The following is a 24,905-nucleotide window of genomic DNA, read 5'->3' as shown; positions in this document are numbered from 1 at the left end:
TTTGTACCATAAGCAACAGAAAAGATGTGCTTTCTGTCAATAACTAGATGGACACATCCTCCTTTCACTGTCTCAAACCCACTGTTTTTTATTTCTTCAAGACTAGATTTTTACTTCCCTCATTACCTGTCTATCCCAGACCCCTATATTCCTGTGCCAAAATAGAAGGACTTCAGAGTTGATGTAGGGGAGAAAATAACAGTATTTAGAAAGAACCTGCGATACCCTAAATTTATGCAGAAGGAAAAAAGAGCAAAAAGCTTTTGAAGGAAAGTGGAGAAGTACAATTTTTGCTCTTTTGAGGTTGTCATAGTTGAAAAATAATCCAGAAAACAACAGAAGGGGAGTAAGCAATCCAACACTGTGCAAAGATACAGGAGTATGTAGCACTTTAAAGACTAACAAGATGGTTTATTAGGTGATGAGCTTTCGTGGGCCAGACCCACTTCCTCAGATCAAATAGTGGAAGAAAATTGTCACAACCATAGTCTTTAAAGTGCTACATAGTCCTGTATTTTGTTTCAGTTACACCAGACTAACTCAGCTACATTTCTATCACTGTGCAAAGATAGTTTGGGAAGACAGAGATATTTAGTGTTCAAGATAGCCATTCATAGGAGAGCTAATTAAATTCCTGTTGAGTAACAGGAGCAGGAGATAATCTCTAATTACTGACTATAGCAGATTCCTGTGTGCTCTACTGAAGTAACATGTATTAAATGTTTTAACAATAATACAATAAATAGTACTTTATATAATCTGCTAAATTGTAATTTTACAGAGATTGGTCATTGATTCAGCATGAGCAGATTAATTTTCCTTGGGATAGGGTAGAAGCAGATGGGTCTAAAGACAGAACTATGCATACCAATGGATAAATAAAGAAAAAATGAAGAAGAAATACAGTATTAGGTAGAGGGTAGAAGAAGAAAGAGGGCATCAGAATCACTAAAGCCCAGGGAGAGAAACATGCAGATGAGGAGAAAGGGTGATTGACTATTTTAACAGATTGAGGAGGAGAATGACTATGGAGTCAGACCAGTTGCTGAAACTCTTCTAAAATGAATCTGTCAGGTTATTAGCGGCTTTTTAGACACCTTCCCATCAGTGTCTCTGACACACATTAAATCCAGTGTTAAGAATTGACAAACAATGTACTTTTATCATTGTACTCCATGGCTGTATCTAGACTGGCAAGTTTTTCCACAAAAGCAGCTGCTTTTGCGGAAAAACTTGCCAGCTGTCTACACTGGCTGCTTGAATTGCCTCAAGAACACTGACTTCCTACTGTCTGAAATCAGTGCTTCTTGCGGAAATACTATGCTGCTCCCGTTCGGGCAAAAGTCCCTTTTGCGCAAAGCTTTTGCGCAAAAGGGCCAGTGTAGACAGCTCAGATTTGTTTTGCGCAAAAAAGCCCGATCGCAAAAATGGCGATCAGGGCTTTTTTGCTCAAAAGCATGTCTAGATTGGCATGGACGCTTTTCTGCAAAAAGTGCTTTTGTGGAAAAGCATCCATGCCAATCTAGACGCCCTTTTCCGCAAATGCTTTTAATGAAAAACTTTTCCGTTAAAAGCATTTGCGGAAAATCATGCCAGTCTAGACGTAGCCCATATGTAAGGCTTTTTAGTAGTTTTATAATAAAACCTGGAGCTTAGATATGGTCATTAGGACTCTCCTAATATTTAGCAGTATTGTGAACTAAAATTCCTATCTTGGAACATTATATTTTTTACTTATCGTTAATTCAGCCAGAAGTTAAATAATATCATAACTGATATTTCTATCATTTCTATTGCTAAGGAACTATTTTAAAGTATATAAAACCAGACTTCATAACTCTTTTCAGGCTGTGACTATTTCACGTGAGCTTCAAAATTAATTGAATTTATAGGCTGTTCCCTAAAAAGAATATCCTTTCAGATTCTCAAAGGCTTTCTCATAAATGGATGCAGTTAGAGTCCTGTGTATCCCACACAACTGAATTCACTTTTTTCTCATTTTTTCAGAGAATAGAGGCATTTTCCCTTTAAAATCACAACCCATTCTCACTTGTATGCTATTCAGATCATTTGTTTCTTGCATTAAGGAATCATGCATCAAACAAGTACTATATACTTGCTCTCTTTCCCATTGCAGCTCATTTCTCTAAAATACTTTCCGTGTCCTAGACAAAGCTGGGAAAAATTCCAAAGCAAGATGTCTGTGAAGCAGCAGATTGGGCATTACTGACCTTCAAGAATATTTATAAATTTCTGTTAACAGAATCCTTTGCCACACCCATACTGCCCTCGTGCTATATATGTTAGGGAATTTTTTTGAGAGTGTACAGTGGATTTTAGGTACACACTTGACTTGAAGATAGATATCTAAAGCACTCAGGGTATGTCTACACTACCCCGCTAGTTCGAACTAGCAGGGTAATGTAGGCATACCGCACTTGCAAATGAAGCCTGGGATTTGAATTTCCCGGGCTTCATTTGCGTAAGCGGGGCTCCGCCATTTTTAAAACCCCGCTCATTCGAACCCTGTGCCGCGTGGCTACACGGGCCATGAACTAGGTAGTTCGAACTAGGCTTCCTAGTTCGAACTACCGTTACTCCTTGTGGAATGAGGAGTAACGGTAGTTCGAACTATGAAGTCTAGTTCAAACTACCTAGTTCGTGCCCCATGTAGCTGCGCGGCACAGGGTTCGAACGAGCGGGGTTTTAAAAATGGCGGAGCCCCGCTTATGCAAATGAAGCCCGGGAAATTCAAATCCCGGGCTTCATTTGCAAGTGTGGTATGCCTACATTACCCTCCTAGTTTGAACTAGGAGGGTAGTGAAGACATACCATACCCTCTCAGTGTTAGAAAAATGGTAAGGATTAGTTCTATGCTTTAATTTTCTTTTCCCTGCCATGATGGCAGATCTTTCAATTGTTCTTGAGAAATCAGAGGTGAAAAGGCTAACTGACTATGGGCACAGCAATTGAGGACATGCATCAACACACAGACTGATTCTTGTAGTTAAAAGCTTTTCTTACACCCTCACCTTATGACAACTGGATTTTCTTATCAGGTCAAACTTGAGCATGTTGAGGCCAGGGCCAGCCCACAACATTTTGGCACCTGAGGCAGGGAGCTCAAATGCCTTCCCCATGCCCCTTCGCTTGGGCCAAAACTTTGAAAGGTCTCAATTCTGCCTTCTTCCTGTTCTACTCTTCTCATGGCACTCCACCATCTCTGTGCATCTAGAGCAAGGAGAAAACATATGCACCAGCAGCAGACACAATTTTCTACACTCTGGGTCCTAGTGGCGCTCCCTCACACTCTGGCCCCTGAGGCGGCTGCCTCAATTCACCTCATGGTAAGGCCAGCCCTGGTTGTGGTATACTGGCATTTATAGAAAGGTTCCAGTGACCAGCAGCAAGTTCTTTCCTTTCCGTCAAATTACTTCCATGGGATGGTCCTAGTGTACATGGGAAGGAAGTAAAAAGAATTTTGTCCAACTGTTACACAGCTTTAATGAGAAAACTTAGCAAAACTTATTTTTAGTATGACAGGAGAATGTTTAGAGAGACAAGGAGGATGAGGTAATATCTTTTATTGGACTACTGTTAGATTTGGAGATAAGCTTTCAAGCTTATAGAGAGCTCTTGTTCAGGTCTGAGAAATGTACAAGGTGAAACAAATTGTTCAGTATAAGTAGTTAACATATTTTAAGGTGTAACATATTCAAGGTGAAGTGGTCCATTAACACTTCTCTAGTGAAGGCAGAGAGAAGGGGGAGTTAAGGATGCTATTAAAGTAGTTTTAACATTTCAAATCAGAGAATGAGTTTGTGTCTGAGATTTTGTTTCTCCCTTATGGTAAAATTGTAATTAAGTGAATAGTTTCTTCAACCGAATGGAAGGAGGCTAAGGTTGTTTGCATATGTAAAGGAGAGTCTCTGTTATAGTCTATATCATATTGAAGTTTGGGACTCATGTTTAAACTTTCCATGAAGTAACAATAACTTATTATTAATAAAAGAATACAGGTTGGACCTTCCTGGTCCAGCACCCTTGGGACCCCTGACTGGTCCTGAATGAGGGATTTTGCTGGACTAAGGGAGGTCAATTCCAGCCTTTCCGCTGATGGACTCTGGGTTCTCCTGGGGTCCATCTGCAGACAGTCGGGCTCCCCTCTACTCCACCCCCTACCAACCTCCTCTGAAGCCAGTCCAGCTTCTGTCCTGGGGCCACCGGCCTGGCTGCCGGGCTCCCTTCCTGCTCCCCCCACTGGTCTGCACTGTCAACTCTGGCCACTGGGCAGTCTCCATGCCTTCAGCCCAGCTGGCTGCCAGCTCCGCACTCCCGGCCAGACTGCACTGCCATTCCCCACCTCAGCTGCTGGGTGGGCTCCATGCCCCCCGGCTGGGCTGTATTGCTGGCCTCGGCCACCGGGCAGGCTCTGTGCCCCCAGCTAGGCTGCACAGGTTCAACCCTGGCCCCAGCTATCCCTCCCAGGCAGGCTCTACTCCTGACTCCAGTTGCTGGGCGGGCTTTGAACCCCTGGCCCGGATCTGCTGCTGGATCCAGCCCCGGCCACCAGGCTCTGCGCTGCTGGCTCCCTGCCCCCATGCTGCTTCTGCTGCCAGCCCCAATAACGGACTCCAGGCTCCTCTCCCCAGGGCTCACCACAGATGTTGCCTGATCAGAGACTCCTGAACCACAGAGGTTCAAACTGTATTATGGATATGATTTATATTACAGTGCCTTCTACAGGCCCCACTGAGTTTGGGGCTTCATTGTGCTAAACACTGCACAAACACATTGTAAGAGAGTCCCTGCCCTGAAGTGTTTATCATCTCAACTAACAAAGGCACAAGGAACTGTAAGCTGGCCAAAGACACACACGAGACTCAGTAGCAGAGAAGACTCTAAACTCTCCTGACATCTAGCACTAGATGATGCTGTCTCACATTTACTTGAAATAGCATATTCAGTATTAATTACTCCATTTGTCTGTGTGATGCTGCGATCTCAGCACCCCTCTTTCTTTGCAGCTTTTATATTATACAGTGCCTCCTACAGTGGGACCTCAATCTTGATAGGCTTCTAGGCATTATAACAATAAAAAGAGCAATGATGCTAAATCTAGTATCAATAATAAAATGGTAATGTACGATGGAGCAGAAATTGGTTACTACCCTCTCTTACACCAGAAATAATTTGCCAAACTAAAGCTTGAGATTTTTAATAAATCTTCATTATTGCATGAAAAATACATTTGCTTATTTTTTCATGTCATTTTTATTCCTTATTTTTTCAATATAAAATATACTAAAGGACTAACTTTAGTAACCTTAGAATTAATTTTTCTGTCATAGTTGAAATCTTTTGAAATTCATTTTTCTGTCATGTATCTCTAGTGATGAGTGTTTAAAAACATTTATTTTACATATTTTTATTTTTTTTTGTATAAGTTGGCCATTGTAATCACATCTAGATTAATCAAATCCTTAAAATCCAGTATTTATAATGATATTTGATATTCTCTAATATCAAATATAATGCTACTGTCTGGTCTAAATAGAAACATCCATCTGTCAGTGATCACTTCATAATTGTAAAGTAATTATTTTTCCAAAAGCTTGGTTAATTAAGTAGGCCTATCTCTTCGCCCGAAAGGCCACCAAGTCTAGCTCTGGTGAGCTGCCAGAGAGAGAGAGAGTAAATTCTCCAGGCAAAGATCCTCTACTGAGAATGACTCGTTTTCAGTTGTAGAGAGTTTTATCCCAGGAATTGACAACAGAAGCACCACATTCAAAGGAGCTGTACCAGTTTACATCAGCTGAGGATCTGGCCCAAAGAGTTTATATTAAGTGACATCATGCATTTATACTAAAGCAACTCTTTTAATTACCAAAGGTAGACTGGGAATATGCTGCTAAAATTGTACTGATGCAATAAAATGTGCTTGTTTACAGTGATGGTATGATTCCAAAATTTAGAGTGACATTTATTTTAAACAAGAAGTTTTTTTAAAACTATGTGATACAGTTCATCTGTTATTTTAGATCTATCACTAAAATATTTTCACAAGGAAAGCTAGTGTTACTCCATTTTTGAGATTGACTAGTTGAGTCTAAATCAACCCTCCTCACCCCAAAAAAACCCACAAAACCCAGTGCGATGAAAATTAAAGTAAAGATATTTTCTTTGGAGCAGAATTGTATAAAAGATGTTATGGATGACTGAAGTTATAAAGATGCATTAAAAATTAAGAAAGGTTCAATGCTTTATGAAGAATTCTATACTTGCTGACTTACCAAAGCAGATATTAGTTTTGGTTTATATACATTTGCAGGATATTGTTGCTTTGAGCCAGAAGAAATTTAGCCTAAATCATAGCTATAAGAGTATATTAGATTTCTTCTAATTGTTCCTCAGTTATTTTAGCCATATTACACTTTATATAAAGTTAAAACATTTTTCTTTCCCCAGTCTAGATTAAAGGTGGGGGTTTTTTTCATATATGTAGTTTGTACTAGAAATTAATGCCCTACATTTGCAAAAAATCTCTTTCCTGTTTTAGCAATTGTTATATAATTTTCATCAGGCCTGGCGGCATCGTTTTCAAAATAGTAATTAATAATTCCATTAAATAGAAGAGCTATTAAACTGAGACAGAGCATGGTCCATTTTGCCCAATATCCTCTCTCCAGCAGTGACTCATACCAGAGTTTCAAGGGTAGTATACAGAACAGGTCAGTGATGGAGTGATCCATCCTATCTTCCCCTTCTGTCGTCTGGTACTCTGGTTTAGAGTCAGCTCAAGCAAGGAGTGGCATCCTAGTCCTGTCTCTCATGAACTTGTCCGGGTTTTTTTTTAACCCACCACATCATGCCTAGGCAGAGTCCCAGAGGTTAATTGTGCATTGGGTGAAAACTTCTTCCTCTTATTTGCTCCTGTCAATTTCATTGGGTGACCCTTGGTTTTTGTTTTGTGTGAAGAGTAAATAACACTTTTCTATTCCCTTTCTCTGCACCATTGATGATTCAATGCAGCTCTGTCATATCACCTTTAGTTATCCCTTTTCTAAGATGAACAGCCCATATCTTTTAGTCTGTCATCATCTGCAAATCATTCTGTTTGCTGCATCCCTTTTTTGCCTTGTCTGAACCTTTTTGAATTCCATTATATGCTTATAATGGGCGTAGCAAGCATTTATATTGCATTGTCCATTTTCAAAAACAATGTGTGGTCCTGTGGCACCTTAGAGACTAACCAAAATATATAGAATCATGAGCTTCCATGGGCAAAACCCACCTCATCAGACGAATTGGAGTGGAAATATCAGAAACTAATATATCAGCAGAAGTACCTGTCAGTTGTAAGATCTGTGTTAATAAGGCTAATTAAATGGTCTGGATGTGTCTCATATACAACTGTTTGATGTGGAATTGTTAATGGCAGGAGAAATTGTCTCTCTTCAAAGCACTTTAAAAACATTAACTAGTACTAATCCCATCCTTGTGTAATAGGTGAGTATGTTGTATCCCCATTTTTCAGAGGCAGAAACTTTGGCAACGAGGTTAAGCGATTTCTCCTACAATTACAAAGGGGACTGAGTGTAACAAATTTTAGGCCTCATGAATTCCTGGCTCCCATTAGTCCCAGTCTAGGCAGCTGAACAGCAGACATTAGATTGGTGACACAGTCTCTGTTCCACATAATAGTGCTAGTCCACTGCTTCCCAGTGCTTGAGTCCTGAAAAAAGGCAGGTTGAAACTCATAAGTGTCTCCCCCAAAACAGTGCCAGAACATCATTTCAGCTCTTTCTCAAAAAAATGTCAGAATGATGTTCCAAGGCCCTGCTCCTTCCCTGATGTCCAGGGCCTATCTCTGGGGAGCTGCAGCCTTTGTTCTGTATGTCTCACAACTGCTTTTAAAGGCTTCAGATTCCATCATCCTTTTCCCCACCACCATATCCAGTGGCAGTCTTTGAGGATTCTTGGTTATTGTTTCCTCCATTCCATCTCTCTTAAATCTGACAGCAGCTTCTTGTCTACACTTACCAGCTACACAAATGTCATGAGTGCACTTTCTTCTTATACCTTCTCTGCAGCCAGTTTCAACATCATTAGGAAGCTTGTGTAGTTACATCTCAAACTCTTTCTCTGCAAGGCAGATATCTTTGAGGAGTGACAGGGAAGCAAGTGCTTACCCCTTCACTTGCACCCCTTTTTAATGTTGCTTCCATTTGAAGCAGTAGCTGTGTGTCTGTTTTACAGCATGGCAAGGAGTAGCACTTTGTTGAGAAGGAAATTAGGTGTCTCATGGAGGGATATAATTATAATTTCAAATTTAAGATAAAGCACAATATGGAAAAAATTGGCATCAAATTCATTCTGATGCTTAGATTTTGTTAAGTGAAATTCCAGCCAAGTTTCACCTGTAAAGACAGAGTGTAAGGCTTGATCTTGGGTTTCTTGGTATGGTAATTTAAACATGACTCTTCACATGTACATTAGTGAAAATGAAAAATACACATTTAAAAACATTGTTGCTATTACTCTTCAGGATTCTCTGCATCCTGAATAGATGAAAGATATTGCTAGTTATTGTTAAATTATTTTGTATCAGTTCAGAAGGCTCTTGAATCTCATGCTTGAAGGAGACAAAAATGAGACAATAGAAATATAGTGAATGTGTGCACAAATCAAAAGAAGTACCTTTCACGTATAGCCTGCCTGTATCTACTTTAGATTTGTAGATTACAAATAGATTCTGGTGTTTATCAGAAGCTCTGATTTTTAGGATTCCCGAATAGATAGTAAACGTTGTTCACAGGTTGGGTTACCTGGCCCGGTTAGTAGAAAGAGGATTTACTTTTATTAAATCTTCAGTAAATAAAAGGATGGACACCTGAAAGAAGCTACCACAAACATTTGACTTTGTCATATTTTATGCCCAGTACTTTTCAGGCATAATAGAATGTATTTTGCTATGTTTTGTTACAATTTATTTTAATCTAATTTCATTGTTTGACTAAGATATATAATTCAATTGTGTTTTTTTTTAACAGATGTGGGAAGAGGCCATTGCTTTGGGCAAAGAACTGGCAGAACAGTATGAAAATGAAATGTTTGATTATGAACAACTCAGTGAACTGCTGGTAGGTTTCTTTTCCATTCAGTTTAAATTAACAAACATGATAAACTAGTTTTTCTGGAATTTCACTTTCTAAAGTTTTTAAAGTAATGTTGAAAACTCCTTTTACCTTGCTTATATAGTACTAGCCCAATGGGAAGAATGATTATTTGGCCTCCTTGGGCAGACATTGTCTGGCAGATTAATTAAATGATCATCTTTGGAAGTGGAAAATGTTTATTTTTTTATGTTGGAGGGAAGACATTCAGAATATAGTTTGCTTATGGTCAAAAGAAAGTGAGAGATTTAAAAAACCAGAGGGCTATATCTTAGTAAGATGCGTACATGAAAATTTCCAGTCATTAAAATTTAAAGATAGAGAGAGCTCAGACTTTGATAGATTTATTTTAAAAAATAAACTGTATGTAAAGACTTACTTCAAAGGGCAACTGTATAATAACGTTACCTACAACTGCAGAGCTTGTAGCTCATTAATAGCAATGGAGTTACTGAACAGAGAATAGGAACTGAAAACCTGGAAATTGAATTCTTTTAATCTCTGTCACTGACCTACTATTTACTCTTCAGAAAGTCTCTCCAAGTGTTATTTTACTTTCAGAATTGACTGTGTAATGCTAGGCTTATTATTGGGCACAGTAAGGTGTGGCTTGAAAAGATACTGGGGAAGAGAAGGCAGGGCCTGATACATCACAAAAAGTTGTGAATCACTGTTGTTCTAAACAGTATACATTGATTTCTCCTTTGCAATAGCAGTATCTATATTCTGCCTCAGGAAATCTTGATTGCATATATGCACTTTCCAATTGAGCTTGTCATCAATCCCTTTTTAAAAAAAATATTCTTTGAAATATAGAAACAGAGGATCACAATAATTTCCTCTCCTAAAAAGTGGCTGGTCGGTGGGAATAACTGCAAGAGATATAATTATGAGTTCCAGACTGTAACCATGCTCTGAATTCTTGATCTCATTGTTAATCCCAACAAAAGCTTGGGGATTCCTTCTTGGAATCTCATCCTGAATCTACCATGTACAGACGTCAGGAATAGTTCATATCAGTGAAGAGACTGATCAGTGTAAAAGCAACTATCCAGATGTTATGTTCTCTTCTTGCGGAATGCAGTTTCTTGGCCTGGTTGCTTGCCTTGAGAGTATATCCTTGGCCTGCTTCTGGCTTCAGATCCATCAGTGTTCCTTCTGTGCATCATATCCAGCTATGAATAGAGGATGACTGAAGTGATGTGTAATCCTTTGCATATATAGCTTTTGGTATCATTCCATAGATGATTTTCTCTCATATGCTGATTCCATGACTCAGCATTGGTTAAGACAACTTGTACATCTGATGTCCATTTAACTGTTCTCACTACACTTGCAAATCGGTCTGTGGTTAAAAGTTGCATGTGGAGATGGTAATATGGCTCCAGTGAAATAGTCATATAAAGTGATAAAGCTCTGTTGAAATACTCTAGACTTAAGAGCTATATGAAGGACACTTCTACTACCACTATATTTATGTGTAGAACAGGTTCTACCAGTAATCTAATTCTGGTCTAGCCTGACAGTTGAGCAGCATTTGTCTTTATGAATGTGAAGAGGTTTCACTCACTGCAGGGGAGAATTGTGGCTAGGTCTGAGAATTAACTCTCGCCCATCTGGCACCCCCTTGTGCTTCTTGCTTGCTCAGTGGCCCCTCTGTCTTTGGGATTTGGAATATTCTGTCTTTGTAACTAGACCTTTGGGCCTCCTCAGTGGAATACTGTTTCAGGTGGTCTCCTGTTTCAGGGGTCCAGGTCCTGTGCTAATTCCCCTAGGACTGGTGTGGGAACCTGGGCCCACCAGCTACTCTGAGTTCCAGAAAAGGGACCCTGTGACTAGCAACCTAGGTTTGCTCAGTCTCTGTTGTTGATTCCCTTGTTCCTTCCTATCCCACCTCTCTACCTCTATTTCTGTGTCTGGATTTACCCATGGCACTTCCTTCACTCTGTGTGGTTACTTTACCACTTGTGGCTTCTTCTCAGACTCCCTAGTCCAACGCAAGATCCCAGGGCTTACTCTCTCCACTAGGGATGTTGACGTGTAGTCTAAGGCTAGGCTTATCGGTTAATCCTGTCAACTACACACATTTCCCCCCGCTCCCACCCCCCCCCCCGCTGTCTCTGTATCAGAGCTTGGGGAGTTCAGACTCCCCAGTGAACAGGGGCTGCTGCCGGAGCAGTCTCTGTCCATGGCAAGCCCAGGATCACCATGGACACCCCCCCACCCCGCGCAGGGAGGTGGTATTTAAACTGCCTTCCCTCGCAGACCAGCTCTTGCCTGGCACCTCCGGCTGCTGCCTCTGATAAAGAAGCAGCAGAGCAGGGTGGCAGGGGGCTTCCCAGTGCACTGTTTATAGGGACTATAAAATAGTCAAAAATTCATGCGGTTACTCAACTATTCAATTACCAGATAACTAACAACCTTACTCTCCACTTGAATCTCCTCCGAGTCCCTAGCCAACTTCTTTACCTCTAAGGACTGCAGACTTCCTCCCTTCAGCCTCTTCTTTTGTCTTTATTTTTGGCATAGTAGCCTTATTAGATAGGGCTATGATTGCCACATTCTTCGTTATTTTAGCCTGAGGTTTTTTTTAAACCGTTATTAGACTCAGTCTAGCATCCTTAAGGAAACATAGCAAAACTTTTTGCACTATTCCATATCCCTTACATTTTTGTAACAAAACCACCTTTGTATGGACTATTGTCCATGATGCCATTAAGTTGGATCAACTGTTTCTTCAGTTTGGCATACATTACACAGCCCACTTTTATGTATTTTTAGTAAGTTTAACTTACCATTTAGGCCACAATTTTCTCCTGAAAAAGACTAGTTCACTTTATCATAATTGTTGAGTATAGTATTATCTTTGATTTGTGGGCATACATTGTCAAACCTTTGTCTTTTTGTTTCCTTAGTCCATAGTTCTTGCCATTTCTTCTTAAGCTCCTTTGTGACTACCCTTTTAAATTCTTGTCTACCTAAGAGCATCTTAATATCCACCTTCTAACTTTTTAGAGCTTGATTTGCTGTTTTTTTAACAATCCCTTTTTCAGGTATTCTGATATTTGCTAGATTCCATGCTATTGTCACACAGATACCTGCTTGCATTAGGTTAGGAACATTATTTTCACTTTAGGTCATTTCTGCTTTCTGAAGCCCCTGTTTTGATTGCCATAATGCCTAACAAGGAATCAGATAAAATTACAGTTGCACACACATCTTTTATGCATGTTTCTGCCAACAATCTCCCTATTAGTTCAATCATCAGAATGGTCACATAATTGAATAGTCTTTTCAATTTCTGGATTCCAAGTCTGGGAACACAGAAGACTGTTCAAACTCAACCTTTTCTGTCGTCTTCTGATCTGTCTGTATAGACTTGGCAAAGCTGGATCTGCTTTTCATAAATAATTTCAGAAATTTCATTTGTCATAGTGGGTTTTTTCCCTTCTCTTAGTTTTGTCATACATTTCCAAGTCAACCGCTGAGGAAATAACTCTCCGCTATAATTTGATTTCCTACAAATAAAAATTTTAGTTCTCTCATTTTCTCTTTTTTGCATCTCTCCTTTACTAATTTTAACCCTAATTTAATCTGCAACCTGTACACCAATACTCTGCCCCATCCCTGAGCCTTCTCCAGCACCCCAAACCCATCATCTCCAGCTCCATCCTAGAATTTACGCCACCAGTCAGTGCCTTCACCCCCTCATACATCTCAGCACCCTGCTCCATCTCTGAGCTCTCTCCCACGCCTGAGCCCTCTCACGTATCCCACCTTCCTGTCCCAGCCCTGAGTCCCCACCTACACCCAGAGCCCACACTCCACATCCTCTCCCCTGACCCAGCCTTGAGCCCTCTTCTGCATTCTGAACCCCTCACCAACATCCCAGAGCCTCTTCTGTACCCCAAACCTTTCATCCCCAGACCCATACCAGTGCCTGAATCCCCAGCTACAGCTAAACTCCCTCTCACACCCCAAGTGAGTGAGGGTAGGGGAGAGTGAGTGACGGAGAGAGGGACAGTGGAGTGAGCAGGGGCAGGGCATTGAAAAGGGGCAGGGTAGCGGGGGAGCCTCAGTATTGGGATAGGTTCAGTTTTCTGCCATTAGAAAGTGGGGAACCCTTGCTCCTCCACAGCTGGGCTTCCTCCGCAATTAGGCCTGATCAAGCCCTATCTGTCCTCCAGTGCAGCATGTAAATGTAATTGGCTCCTCCTGGTCCATATTAACCTATCCTGGGATTGCATGAGGTGGGCAACATATTACAGAGAGCCATCAACTCTAACAAGCAAGGTAAGTCTTTATACTAAGCAGAAAGGGAATGAGCTCTCTTCATCCAATCATTTAGTCTTCCCTTAAACAACTATGAGTTCCTCAGCCCGGATCTCTTCACCTTTTTTCAGCTATCCATCTAAAAAAAAATGTTCTTTGTGTGACCTATCAACTCCTCAAGAGTCTAGAGAGATACCACCAGCAATGCCTCTGTTTGTCTGACAGTGGAGATGGATGGCAGGAGAGAGATCGCTTGATCATTACCTGTTCAGTTCACTCCCTCTGGGGTACCTGGCATTGGCCACTGTCAGCAGAGAATGGAGCTAGACTGTTTTCATGGTGACAAATGACAGAACAAGAAGCAATGGTTCCAATTGCAGTAGGGAAGGCCTAGGTTGGATATTATGACAAATGATTTCACTAGGAGACTGATGAAACACTGGAGTGGGTTCCCTGGGGAGGTGGTGAAATCTCCATATACAGAAGTTAAGAACATAAGAACATAAAAGTGGCCATACTGAGCCAGACCAAAGATCCATACAGCCCAGTATCCTGTCTGCCGACAGTGGCCAATGCCAGGTGCCCCAGAGGGAGTGAACCAAACAGGTGATGATCAAGCGATCTCTCTCCTGCCATCCATCTCCACCGTCTGACAAACAGAGGCTAGAGACACCATTCCTTAACCATCCTGGCTAATAGCCATTAATGGACTTAACCTTCATGAATTTATCTAGTTCTCTTCTAAACCCTGTTATAGTCGTAGCTCTCACATCCTTCTCAGGCAAGAAGTTCCACAGATTGACTATGTGCTGTGTGAAGAAGAACTTCCTTTTATTTGTTTTAAACCTGCTGCCCATTAGTTTCATTTGGTAGCCCCTAGTTCTTATATTATGGGAACAAGTAAATAACTTTTCCTTATTCACTTTCTCCACACCACTCATGATTTTATATACTTCTTTCATATCCCCCTTTAGTCTCCTCTTTTCCAAGCTGAAAAGTCCCAGTCTCTTTAATCTCTCCTCAGATGGGACCCATTCCAAACCCCTAATCATTTTAGTTGGTTCTCTGAACCTTTTCTAATGCCAGTATATCTTTTTTGAGATGAGGAGACCACATCTGTATGCAATATTCAAGATGTGGGCATACATTGGATTTATATAATGGTAATAAGATATTATCTGTTTTATTCTCTATCCCTTTTTAAATGATTCCTAACATTCATTGCTTTTTTGACTGTCACTGCACACAACGTGGATGTCTTCAGAGAACTACACTATGACTCCAAGATCTCTTTCCTGATTAGCTATAGCTAAATTAGCCCTCATTATATTGTATGTATAGTTGGGTTTTTTTCCCAATGTGCATTACTTTATATTTCTCCACATGAAATTTAAATTGCCATTTTGTCAGCCGACGGTCAGGGCAGTGTGGGTGTGTGTGTGTGTGTGTGTGTGTGTGTGTGTGTTTCCGAGAAAAGGTTTAACGTCCGTGTCTTTACTGCTAGGACCGGGGTCCCATCGCAGAGGGTGGCCAGCAGGCCAACAGACGCCCCGTTATATAGGAAGAGCTTATTACACTTTAGATTTTAGCTGCTAGAACACAGGGGTTCCTTCGCAGCGGGCAGCCTAGGAAAGGCTGAAAAGGTGCCCCAACGGATCTTGTCACCTGGGAGTGACACAGATCCAAATGCCTAAGCTCTCCCTATGTCTGTCCCTTTATGACCGGCTGAAGTTCTTTTAAATTGTGCTTGGTTCTGTTACAGCAACTGGAGGAGTCAGGTTAAAGCTTAAACAGTTACAGGTTTATTAAAAGACTTATAAAAGCTACAATGGCTATTGTTCTATTTCTTAAATGCTAACAAATATATATATATATATATATATATATATATATATATAGAGAGAGAGAGAGAGAGAGAGGGGGGGGGGGTCTTAAAAATGATCACAGGAAAAAGGTAAAGATAGAAAATAGAAATAATGGTACCAAATGACAGCTTAATCTTTAAAGAGCTCTAACACTATGTATATATATATACTTAAGCAAAGGACTACATCTAGGTACAATTTTTACCTCTTTCTGTGCTTCTCAACTCCAGCGTGTCAGGCCAGGGCCGGTCTCTCAATTCCTAGGAAAGACGAATACGAGGTGGGCGTCTCCTCTGGAACCTCGGGAGATCAAACACCTAACCCGACCAGCAGATAGATGGTAGATTGACACTCAGAGAAAATGTGCTGCTGGACCTATCTATATACCCCTGGGGGCCCATATCCTCTTTCTTATCTAAGAGGCCAAATTCTACTGGTCTGTTTTGTGGCGCTAGTTCTTACAAGCAAGTTTCAAATGAATTTACACTTGCAAGAGAGATAACTAAATTGTGAGTGCTAGACATTTTTTTTTACTGGGCGAGAGATTCCTCCCCCCCCGCGGATGGATGTGTGTTCATATCAATATAGGTTTGAGTCAAAGGCACTCTTTGGCAGCCTCTTGGTCAGCAATTGGCATATCTCTGTTTACAGCCATTCATGGTCACAGCAGCCTGGGCCTTCTGTTCTGTGTGCCCTGTATGCTCTAGGCAAGCAAAAATGGATGTTACAAGGGGGGTTTCTGTCTGGCTACACATTTTGTTGCCCAATCACGTAGGGTACGTCTAGACTACATGCCTCTGTCGCCAGAGGCATGTAGATTAGGCTACCAGACATAGGAAAATGAAGTGGCGATTTAAATAATCGCCGCTTCATTTAAATTTACATGGCTATCGCGCTGAGCCGACAAACAGCTGATTAGCTGTTTGTTGGCTCAGCACGGCAGCCATGTAAATTTAAATGAAGCGGCGATTATTTAAATCGCCGCTTCATTTTCCTCTGTCTGGTAGCCTAATCTACATGCCTCTGGCGACGGAGGCATGTAGTCTAGACGTACTCTTAGTTTTGTGAGATCTTTTTGAAGTTCTTCACAGTCTGCTTTGGTCTTAACTATCTTGAGCAGTTTAGTATGAATTGCAAACTTTCCAGCCTCACTGTTTACCCCTTTCTTCAGATCATTTATGAGTAAGTTGAATAGGATTGGTCCTAGGACTAACATTTGGGGAACACCACTAGTTACTCCTCTCCATTCTGAACATTTACCATGACGCAAAGTTTTTAAGACCAGGCTTGACAAAGCACTGGCTTTAATGTTTAGTTGGGGTTAGTCTTGCTTTGAGCAAGAGGTTGAACCTGAATACCTCCTGAGGTCTCTTCCAGCCCTAATCTTCTATGATTATGTGATTCTGTGAATTTCATCTTTGATTAAAGATAATGACAAAGAACTGTGCTTAAAATGGGGAAGGGGGCAAATCAAATGCACTATAAACAGTAGCAGTGCTGAAAAGGATCTGAGGTTATAATGGATCACAATTTGAATATCAAAAAATAATTTGATGCATTTGCAAAAAAACCTAATATTCTGTGAAGTGTTGACAGGAGTCTCATTCTAAGACATGAGAATAGCTGTTCTGCTTCACTCAGCATTGGTGAGATCCCCATTTATGTAATCTGGGCACATTTTGTCTTGAGAAAATAAGACTATGGGGGACTTAACGGTTTTATAAAAAGGACGGTGATCAATTTTTCTCCACATCGACCAAAGGAAGGACAAGAAATAATGGTTTTAATTTACAGCAAGAGAGACTTTACTTTAGACGTTAGGAAACACTGTCTAACTATCCTTATAGTTAAACACTGGAGAAGTCTTCCAAGTGAAGAAATCCCCATAGTGAAAGTTTGAAAGAGTAGGTTTGTAAGTTTGTCAGGGATGGTCCAGGCATACTTGGTCCTGCCTCAGCACAAGAAGTTGGAGTAGATGACCTCTGTCTGTCCCAGCCCTCCTTTTATATGATTCTGCATATATTCTGTCATCCCATGGATGGCTAATTTAACTTGGATCATGACTTCCAGAGTTTTTCTGAAAAAAAACTCTGTAGTATAGACATACCCCCAGAGAATAACTTTTAAATAATAGTTTAGCATGTATAAGTATTCATAGCTAAAAATGGTTCAAAAGAGAAATGTGTACATAACTTTATCAAGAACACATAAGATTTTCATCTTCAATTTAAAGGTCAAATAGAAGCTATATAGAAATTATAAAATCATTTGAATCAGTGAATCACTGCAAGCTGTCTGCTGTATCTCTAGATTTCAGAGAGATATGGGCAAATTCTCTTCCGTAGGAGGCATTTTAGAACTCATTCAATACAAGAGTACCCATAACATTGGCTACCTACTTCTACTCTCCAATCCTCATAGCTAATGTATGTTTACTCTATTCTTGGCAAGGCAGGTTTAGATTCAGTTGGTCTTTCTTGTTTATACCAATCCAGGTGTGCAGCTCACACTCTCTAAAATTGGTTTTAGTGGGAGCTGACCATCTGTGTAAACTTCTAGGGCTAAATTCTCAGTCCTGTTATGTTTGTTCTGCAATGCTTTGGTGGTGCAAAGCAGAATTAAAGGGTGTACGATCCAGTGCATATAATACTACCCTATGATAGTCCTGGGTTCAAATCTGTGCTCCACCACGGACTGCCTCAGTTCTTCTCTCCACAATAAGGATAAAAGTACTTCCTGCATCATAGCAGTACATGAGGGAAAACATAAATTGAGACTATATCTTTACTGTAGAGTTTGTCCGGAAAAATGGCCATTTTTCCAGAAAAAGTACAGTTACATTCACACTGCAATTGCGTTCTTTCAACAGAAAGACGAAAAAACACAGGGGTTTTTCTGAAAGCGGTAAACCTTTTTCTATGAGGAAGAAGCCTTTTTCCAAAAGAGCTCTTTCGGGAAAAAAGCATGTGTGGATGGGGAAGAGGGTTTTTTTAGAAAGAAGAGGCCTCCAGGAAAAGCACAGGTGCCATGGTGATCACTCTGTCCACAGCCATCAGAACTTAAATGCGAGATAGTGTCCAATGAATGTGGATGCTATCTTTTGAAAAAGCACATCGCTTTTTCGTTGTGCTTTTGCTGTGTATTCGCTCTCTTTCGAAAGAAGTTTCTCTGAAAGATCTCTTCCAAAAAAGCTTCTTCTGAAAGAAGCCTGCAGTCTAGACATAGCCTAAAAGATTATGAGGTGCTAAAATAGCAAGGTGTAACGGGGATCACCAAAATGCCTTAGATATAAGGAATGGTACGGGTTGCCTATATGGCCAGTTAAGGATTTCTCCAGTGGCTCTGAGGCAATATACCCAGCCCTACAGCCCTCAGAGCATGCCTACTGTGCTTTAGCAATCCCCAGCTCCCAGACCAGCTTTACCTCAGGCAGGGTTTACAGAGGAATACAGGTAACATACAACAACTTTGCCTACCCCTGCACAGAGCATAGTTTGGTTGTGCAGCAATCAGACTTCAGCAGTCCTGAGGTTTAGATTCCTAATGTATAATTAAAGGCATGTAGAGTCTCGACAATGCTTGTCTACTGGGAGCCTTTTTAAAGCTGGATCTCACCGCACCTCTGAATACTTTTTATACAGAAGCTATTATTCAAATGCTAAACGTTGGACTTTAAGACATTAGCAAAATGATCTTTTTTACTACCAGTTGGAAAATTCACTTTTCCAAAGATGAATTAAGATGCACTTGTTACGTTGATGCCTTAGAAACCAATTGTTCTCTGTCATATGCTTGCAGTAATAAAGCTACCCAGAACCACACAACATCCACATGCCCAATGTTGTAGACTGAAATTATGTTAATGAACACATATTGTAAAGTTACAAATTCTGTTCTCTTATCTCACAGCTCATTCTCATAATTTAAAATGGATTTGAAAAAGAAAGCAGAATCTGAGTTCAAATATGGATCAATGGAGAGGCCTAATAGTTCCCAATACATTGGCCTATGTCAGGGAGTTCACAAACATTTCAGTTTTATAGATGGCATCATAAAGTAGATTCCTGACGATCACCTTCGCTCCCATTCAGAGTTGCAAATGATTCCAGTTGCTACTACAGCAGTTGTTCACATTAGCATATTTTAATGCCATTTAGTAGCTGCAAAAAAAATGAGGTGAGTCAGTACTACAAGACCAGCAAGTTTCAGCAGGATTCAATTTCAAAGCTTTTGATTTATATCACTGAGTCCAATATGGAATTTGGCACCCTTGGTCATATTTACTCGAGACATGTCCAGAGAGTAGGACAACAAGGTTTGTAGCACATCAGACTTCAACTGCTTTGAAAAATTCCTTTGGGGAAGTATGTGTTTATTCTATTTATGTCCTGTGTCCATTAACATGAACATTCACCAAAAACAGAAAGAATATGGAGGATAAATAATGGGCATTTTCAGATAGAATAGATAGCTGATAGAAAAATGAATAAAGACAAAAACACTTGAGAGAATGGTTTTAATAGAAAAACTTTGGAATCTTATCTTGGAATCTTATCTCCAGGTGAAATCTAGAAGGAAACTTTTAAGTTAAATGTTGTTCTATTTACTTTACAGAAAAAACAAGCGCAGTTCTATGAAAACATTGTGAAAGTGATAAGACCTAAACCAGATTACTTTGCTGTTGGATACTATGGTCAAGGATTCCCTACTTTTCTACGGGTAAATATTAAGGTGTTTGTTTTTTTCAATAGTTATGGGTAGATCACTTTTGTTTGCAAAAATTCTCCTTTCATGTTGGAGAGATTTATACATACAAATCTTTTTCTGCTTACATGAAACAGATGTCATCACTTTATTTGCACTTATGACATAGTAAAACTGTAGTGAAAGAAGATATTCTTTACAGCACATCCAGTTTTTTATAAATCTCAATCTTAATTGGAAATGAACATGTATAATCTGTTTTAAATCTAAATTACTGTCTTCCTTTTGACTGTTCCTTTAAAACAGTGTAACTAATGATTGTCAGACGGAACAGTTTTTCACTAGCATATTAGAAGGTTGTGAAGGGCTGATAAATTTAATACACTATTTTTGTCTGAACTGTAGTTACATTTAAAAATATATAATAAGTATGTTCTAATTGTGACACTGTGATATTTGCTTACATTTTGTCATAGATTTTCTTAACAAAAACTGCATAGAAGATTGAGGAATAGAAAATAGCTGCATTGTAATGATTATGTAAATATAATATTTAGCTAACCAGGGATTAAAAGAAGCAGATTTTTCCTATTCCAATTGTTAGAACTATAAAATATGTAAATGAAAAGCTCTGATTGGTACATACAATCCTGATAGCTAGTAAGTGCAGGATTTGTGTTCATCATATATTTTCTAGTGTTTTGTCTACATAGTTATAAATGCTAGTTTTGATTAGTCTGTTCTTGTGAGATATCAGATGATCTGAAATTTGACTGCTTCCCCAGAAAATAATTGCATAAACATTTTATAAAGTTCCTGAAAAACAGAACACAGAAAATGGGGAGAATAACAGTAATCTTCAAAACTGGAAGATATCATACAGTTGCTGGTAACTTCACACAGAGTATTACGTCTATGACTTGTTATGAGTCTTTCCACATGTATATTAATGTACAATATAGTATACATTTCCTACTATGGAATGAGTTATCTGTCAGTGATTTAGAGATGCTAAATACAACTTTCTGCAAATAATTCTACTGGGATCATAAGAGAGACAGCAAGCTCTCTTGAATATCAGAGTGCAATAGCAGTACATGCAGTCCCCGGGTTACGTACAAGATAGGGACTGTAGGTTTGTTCTTAAGTTGAATCTGTATGTAAGTCGGAACTGGCGTCCAAATTCAGCCACTGCTGAAACTGACTGCCAGTTCCGACTTACATACAGAATCAGCTTAAGAACCCCAAGCATCCCCAAGTCAGCTGCTGCTGAAACTGATCAGCAGCTGATTCCAGGAAGCCCGGGACAGAGCAACTCTGCCTCGGGCTTCCTGTAGTCAGCGCTGGTCAGTTTCAGCAGCAGCTGACTTGGGGACACCTCGGGCAGAGCAGCTGGGGTGCTGCCGGGTCGGTCCAGTAGCGCCCAGAGCAGTGCTGCGGGACCAACCGGCAGCGCCCCAGCTGCTCTGCCCCAGGAGTCCGGAGAAAAGCCTAGTCTGCTGGGGGGGGGGGGCAGGGGCGTACTAGCTGCACCCCCCCACCCCAGCAGACCAGGAAGACGCGGGCGGCGGACCGAGACGCACCGCGGTCCCGCCGCCTGGGTCCTCCGCGGCTTTGCTCCCCGTCTCCCTGGTCTGCTGGAGACCAGCAGACCAGGGAGACGGGGAGCAAAGCCTCTGAGGACACCAGCAGCGGGACAGCCGCGGGGCGTCTGGGCTGTCCCGCTGCTGGCTTCCCCGAGGCTTTGGAAAGACCAGGGAGACGCGGAGAAAGCCCCGGAGTACACAGGCGGCAGGACCGCGAGGTCCCGCAGTCCGTGTCCTCCGGGACGAGCCCCGTTCGTAACTGCAGATCCGACATAAGTCGGATCCGCGTAAGTCGGGGACTGCCTGTACAGTGAAAGTCCTGATATCTGACACTCCAGAAAAGGGTTAGGCATTTTGAGGAAGGCTGAGGGGGAAGATGGCTTTTGTTGATGACGTCAGCCAGCAGTGTCACAATGCCAGTTAACTAAGTTTTCCAGTTAACAAAGTACCAGATAACATAACTTTCACTATATATTCACATGTTCCAGCATCTGAGCCATTAATAAATTTGCATTCAGGAAATGTGCAGATAGTATGCACAATTTTTCAGTTGAAGCACTATGTTATCTGTAAACTTAAAAAATAACAAAAGGTGTGGTAGCACTTTATAGACTAACAAAACATGTAGATGGTATCATGAGCTTTCGTGGGCACCACCCACTTCTTCAGATGGACCGGTTTTGTTAGTCTATAAAGTGCTACCAGACCATTTGTTGCTTTTTAAGGTTATCCTGTACAGACTAACTTGGCTACCCCCTGAAGCCATGTTATCTGTGTATGCAAAGGGATATAATGGAAAGTAATAATAGAGAGTTAAACAGGTTTACTAATATTGGACTGATCTTTTTCTTCTTTTTCTTCACTAATGAATAGTGCAGCATATTTATTATGCTTCAAAAACTGTTTGTCAAGGGTCAGTTTGTCAGTTTTTATATATATAACTATAATGTTTGTCTATTAAATGTGTTGCTGATAGAGAAGATTCTCAGGACAAGATATCCCTTGTCTTTCAGTTTTTGCTTTAGTTATATGAATGATTCACTTTTAATGTATCTATCTTCATATTAATATTCTCAAATACAGATATTTTTCAGCTGTTGTCAGTTTCAAGCAGCAGCACTGCAGAACCAAACTTAATTGACTATTACAGAAATTATTAGCATTATACTCCATAAATCATTATTTTTATAATAAGTTGTTTATATTTTTTAACAAGTTTTACTTCTGAAATGAATAATAAGATAAAAATTCATATTGGATTGTACGTTCATATAAACATTAATTTTAATGTGTCACAATCACTTTAGCACTCTACATTTATGTGCTTCCTATTATAGAATATACTTATCTTTAGAATTAAGATTTGTTAAATGCATAACTCAGATAAAATTAAATTTATCTTAATTTGTGTCACTGTCAATGACACAAAGCAATAAATAGAAATGATGTAGCATTAAAATAGTAATATAGAATCTGTTCTTTTCAGGTAACTGTAAAATATGAAAGGAAACATGTTTAAGAAAACTAAAATGAAATTCACTTCTCACTCTTTTTAGAAAAGTTCAATTAGATATATTGTCTTTGGATGTATACAAAGTGCTGTGCACTAGAGTTGAGACATGATACAAAGAGATGTCATTTTATAACTACAGTCTCTATGGAACTGCCCTGTTAGATGTAGTAGGAACCTCTAATCCTGCTTGAATACTCATTTCATCAGAATTGGTTTTGTAAATGTTTAGCCATAATAGCTAAAATCTGTTCTGATACACCATGCAAACACCATTAACTTCAGAGGACAATTTGTGGGTGCAATGAAGAGGATAAATTGGGCTAATATTTTTTTCAGCTATTCAGAAAGGTTGCTTGTGCACTTAAAGTTAAGAGATGCTCAATTTTTTTTGAATCGAGGCCTTAATTATTTGCCATTGGTCCTTATTTAACTACATACTAAAGTCCCATTAACTTCAATAGGATTTAAGCCTGTGCTTGAAGTTCAATATGTGCCTAATGGCTTTACAGAATGTGGATTATTTAAGCTTAAAGGATTAATTAGTGCCTCAGTGCTTTGCTGATTTTTGACCATAATACCTGTAAATTGTTGTATGTCATTCTGTTGTAAATCGGCTGTTTTATATTTCTACCATTACTAGCAGCATTTGAAAAAGCGTGCAGATACTCTTTCAGAGGACTGGGATATTATTTTATAGTGAACTGACTGTGAATATTACTATATGAACTTCACTGCTTAATTTGTTTCCAGAACAAAGTGTTCATTTACCGAGGAAAGGAATATGAACGTCGTGAAGACTTTGAAGCAAGGTTATTAACCCAGTTTCCAAATGCCGAAAAAATGAAGACAACATCTCCACCAGGCGATGATATTAAAAACTCCACTGGTCAGTGTATCCTTGGAAATTACTATATGCATATGCTCATGTAATCTAATCAGACTGACAATTTGTTATTGTTGTTAAGATTGCACAGAAGTTCACTGAACTTTTTATGTTTTTATTGATATATTACTGTCTTTATGCCAATTTTGATGGAAAATTCTTCAAGACATTTCTCAGTTGAACCATCTCTGCTGCATAGTTTAAACTCTGTCTCTTGTCAATTCTTAACATGTCAATTCAGATATTCAGTGTTTTACAGTAAAACCAAAGCTTGATTTACCACCTAAATTTCACAAGCCTGTATCGGAGCAAATTGTGAGGTGAGTTTTCATTTATTTCTATCTTTTTACCAATCTGAATGAATGGCCTGCATAGAACATTTAAATTAACATAACCTCTTGTAAATTGCAATATTGCTTCTTCGCTGTTATAGTGTTTATATGATTTAAAAGTAAGTGTCTATAAGTTTCCAACTAAACATGGACTTAATGCACCTTTTGAAACTTTACTATTAGGAAGAAAAATGCTGTTTTTATTTTTAAGCAGTTTACTTTTAACACAGTACTATACTATATTTGATTTTTGTTTTGGTTTGATGTTTGTGTCTCTGCTGCTTCCTGGTTCCAAATGAGTTGTTTGGTTAACTGATCTGTTTGTAATTTTGGTGTTTGTAACTCTGAGGCTCTACTATAGTTCCTTTACTCCTTTGGGATGACTCCATGTCTCAGAGGACAATGTTAGTTGTGACATCACGGTAGCGTGAATGATGTGATATGGTAGCACAGGGGCAACCAATTAGCCATTGTATTTACAGACATGACAGGAACAAAAAGGAGAAAAGTAAAGTATTAATTTTAAACTATATAATGCTGAATTTTCCTTTTTACCTGGGCTACTTATGGTTCT

At 39.7% G+C, this 24,905-nt stretch overlaps 1 protein-coding gene across 2 annotated transcripts in view; it reads left to right on the top strand.

Annotated features, from left to right (window-relative positions):
* DOCK1 (dedicator of cytokinesis 1) overlaps positions 1-24,905 on the top strand; it is a 567,625-nt gene that overhangs the window by 465,610 nt on the left and 77,110 nt on the right. For both annotated transcript variants that reach the window (XM_075935276.2, XM_075935277.2), the window contains exons 39-42: positions 9,054-9,143; positions 19,928-20,032; positions 23,867-24,008; positions 24,241-24,319. In XM_075935276.2, coding sequence (XP_075791391.2) covers positions 9,054-9,143; positions 19,928-20,032; positions 23,867-24,008; positions 24,241-24,319 — 416 coding nt within the window. The remainder of the gene's footprint in view (positions 1-9,053; positions 9,144-19,927; positions 20,033-23,866; positions 24,009-24,240; positions 24,320-24,905) is intronic.

This window comes from Pelodiscus sinensis, chromosome 8, assembly GCF_052426305.1.
Source record: "Pelodiscus sinensis isolate ZL-2025 chromosome 8, ASM5242630v1, whole genome shotgun sequence".
Taxonomy (NCBI): Eukaryota; Metazoa; Chordata; order Testudines; family Trionychidae; genus Pelodiscus; species Pelodiscus sinensis.
Note: the sequence above shows the minus strand (reverse complement) of the source record. Positions and strands in the feature narration are given on the sequence as shown.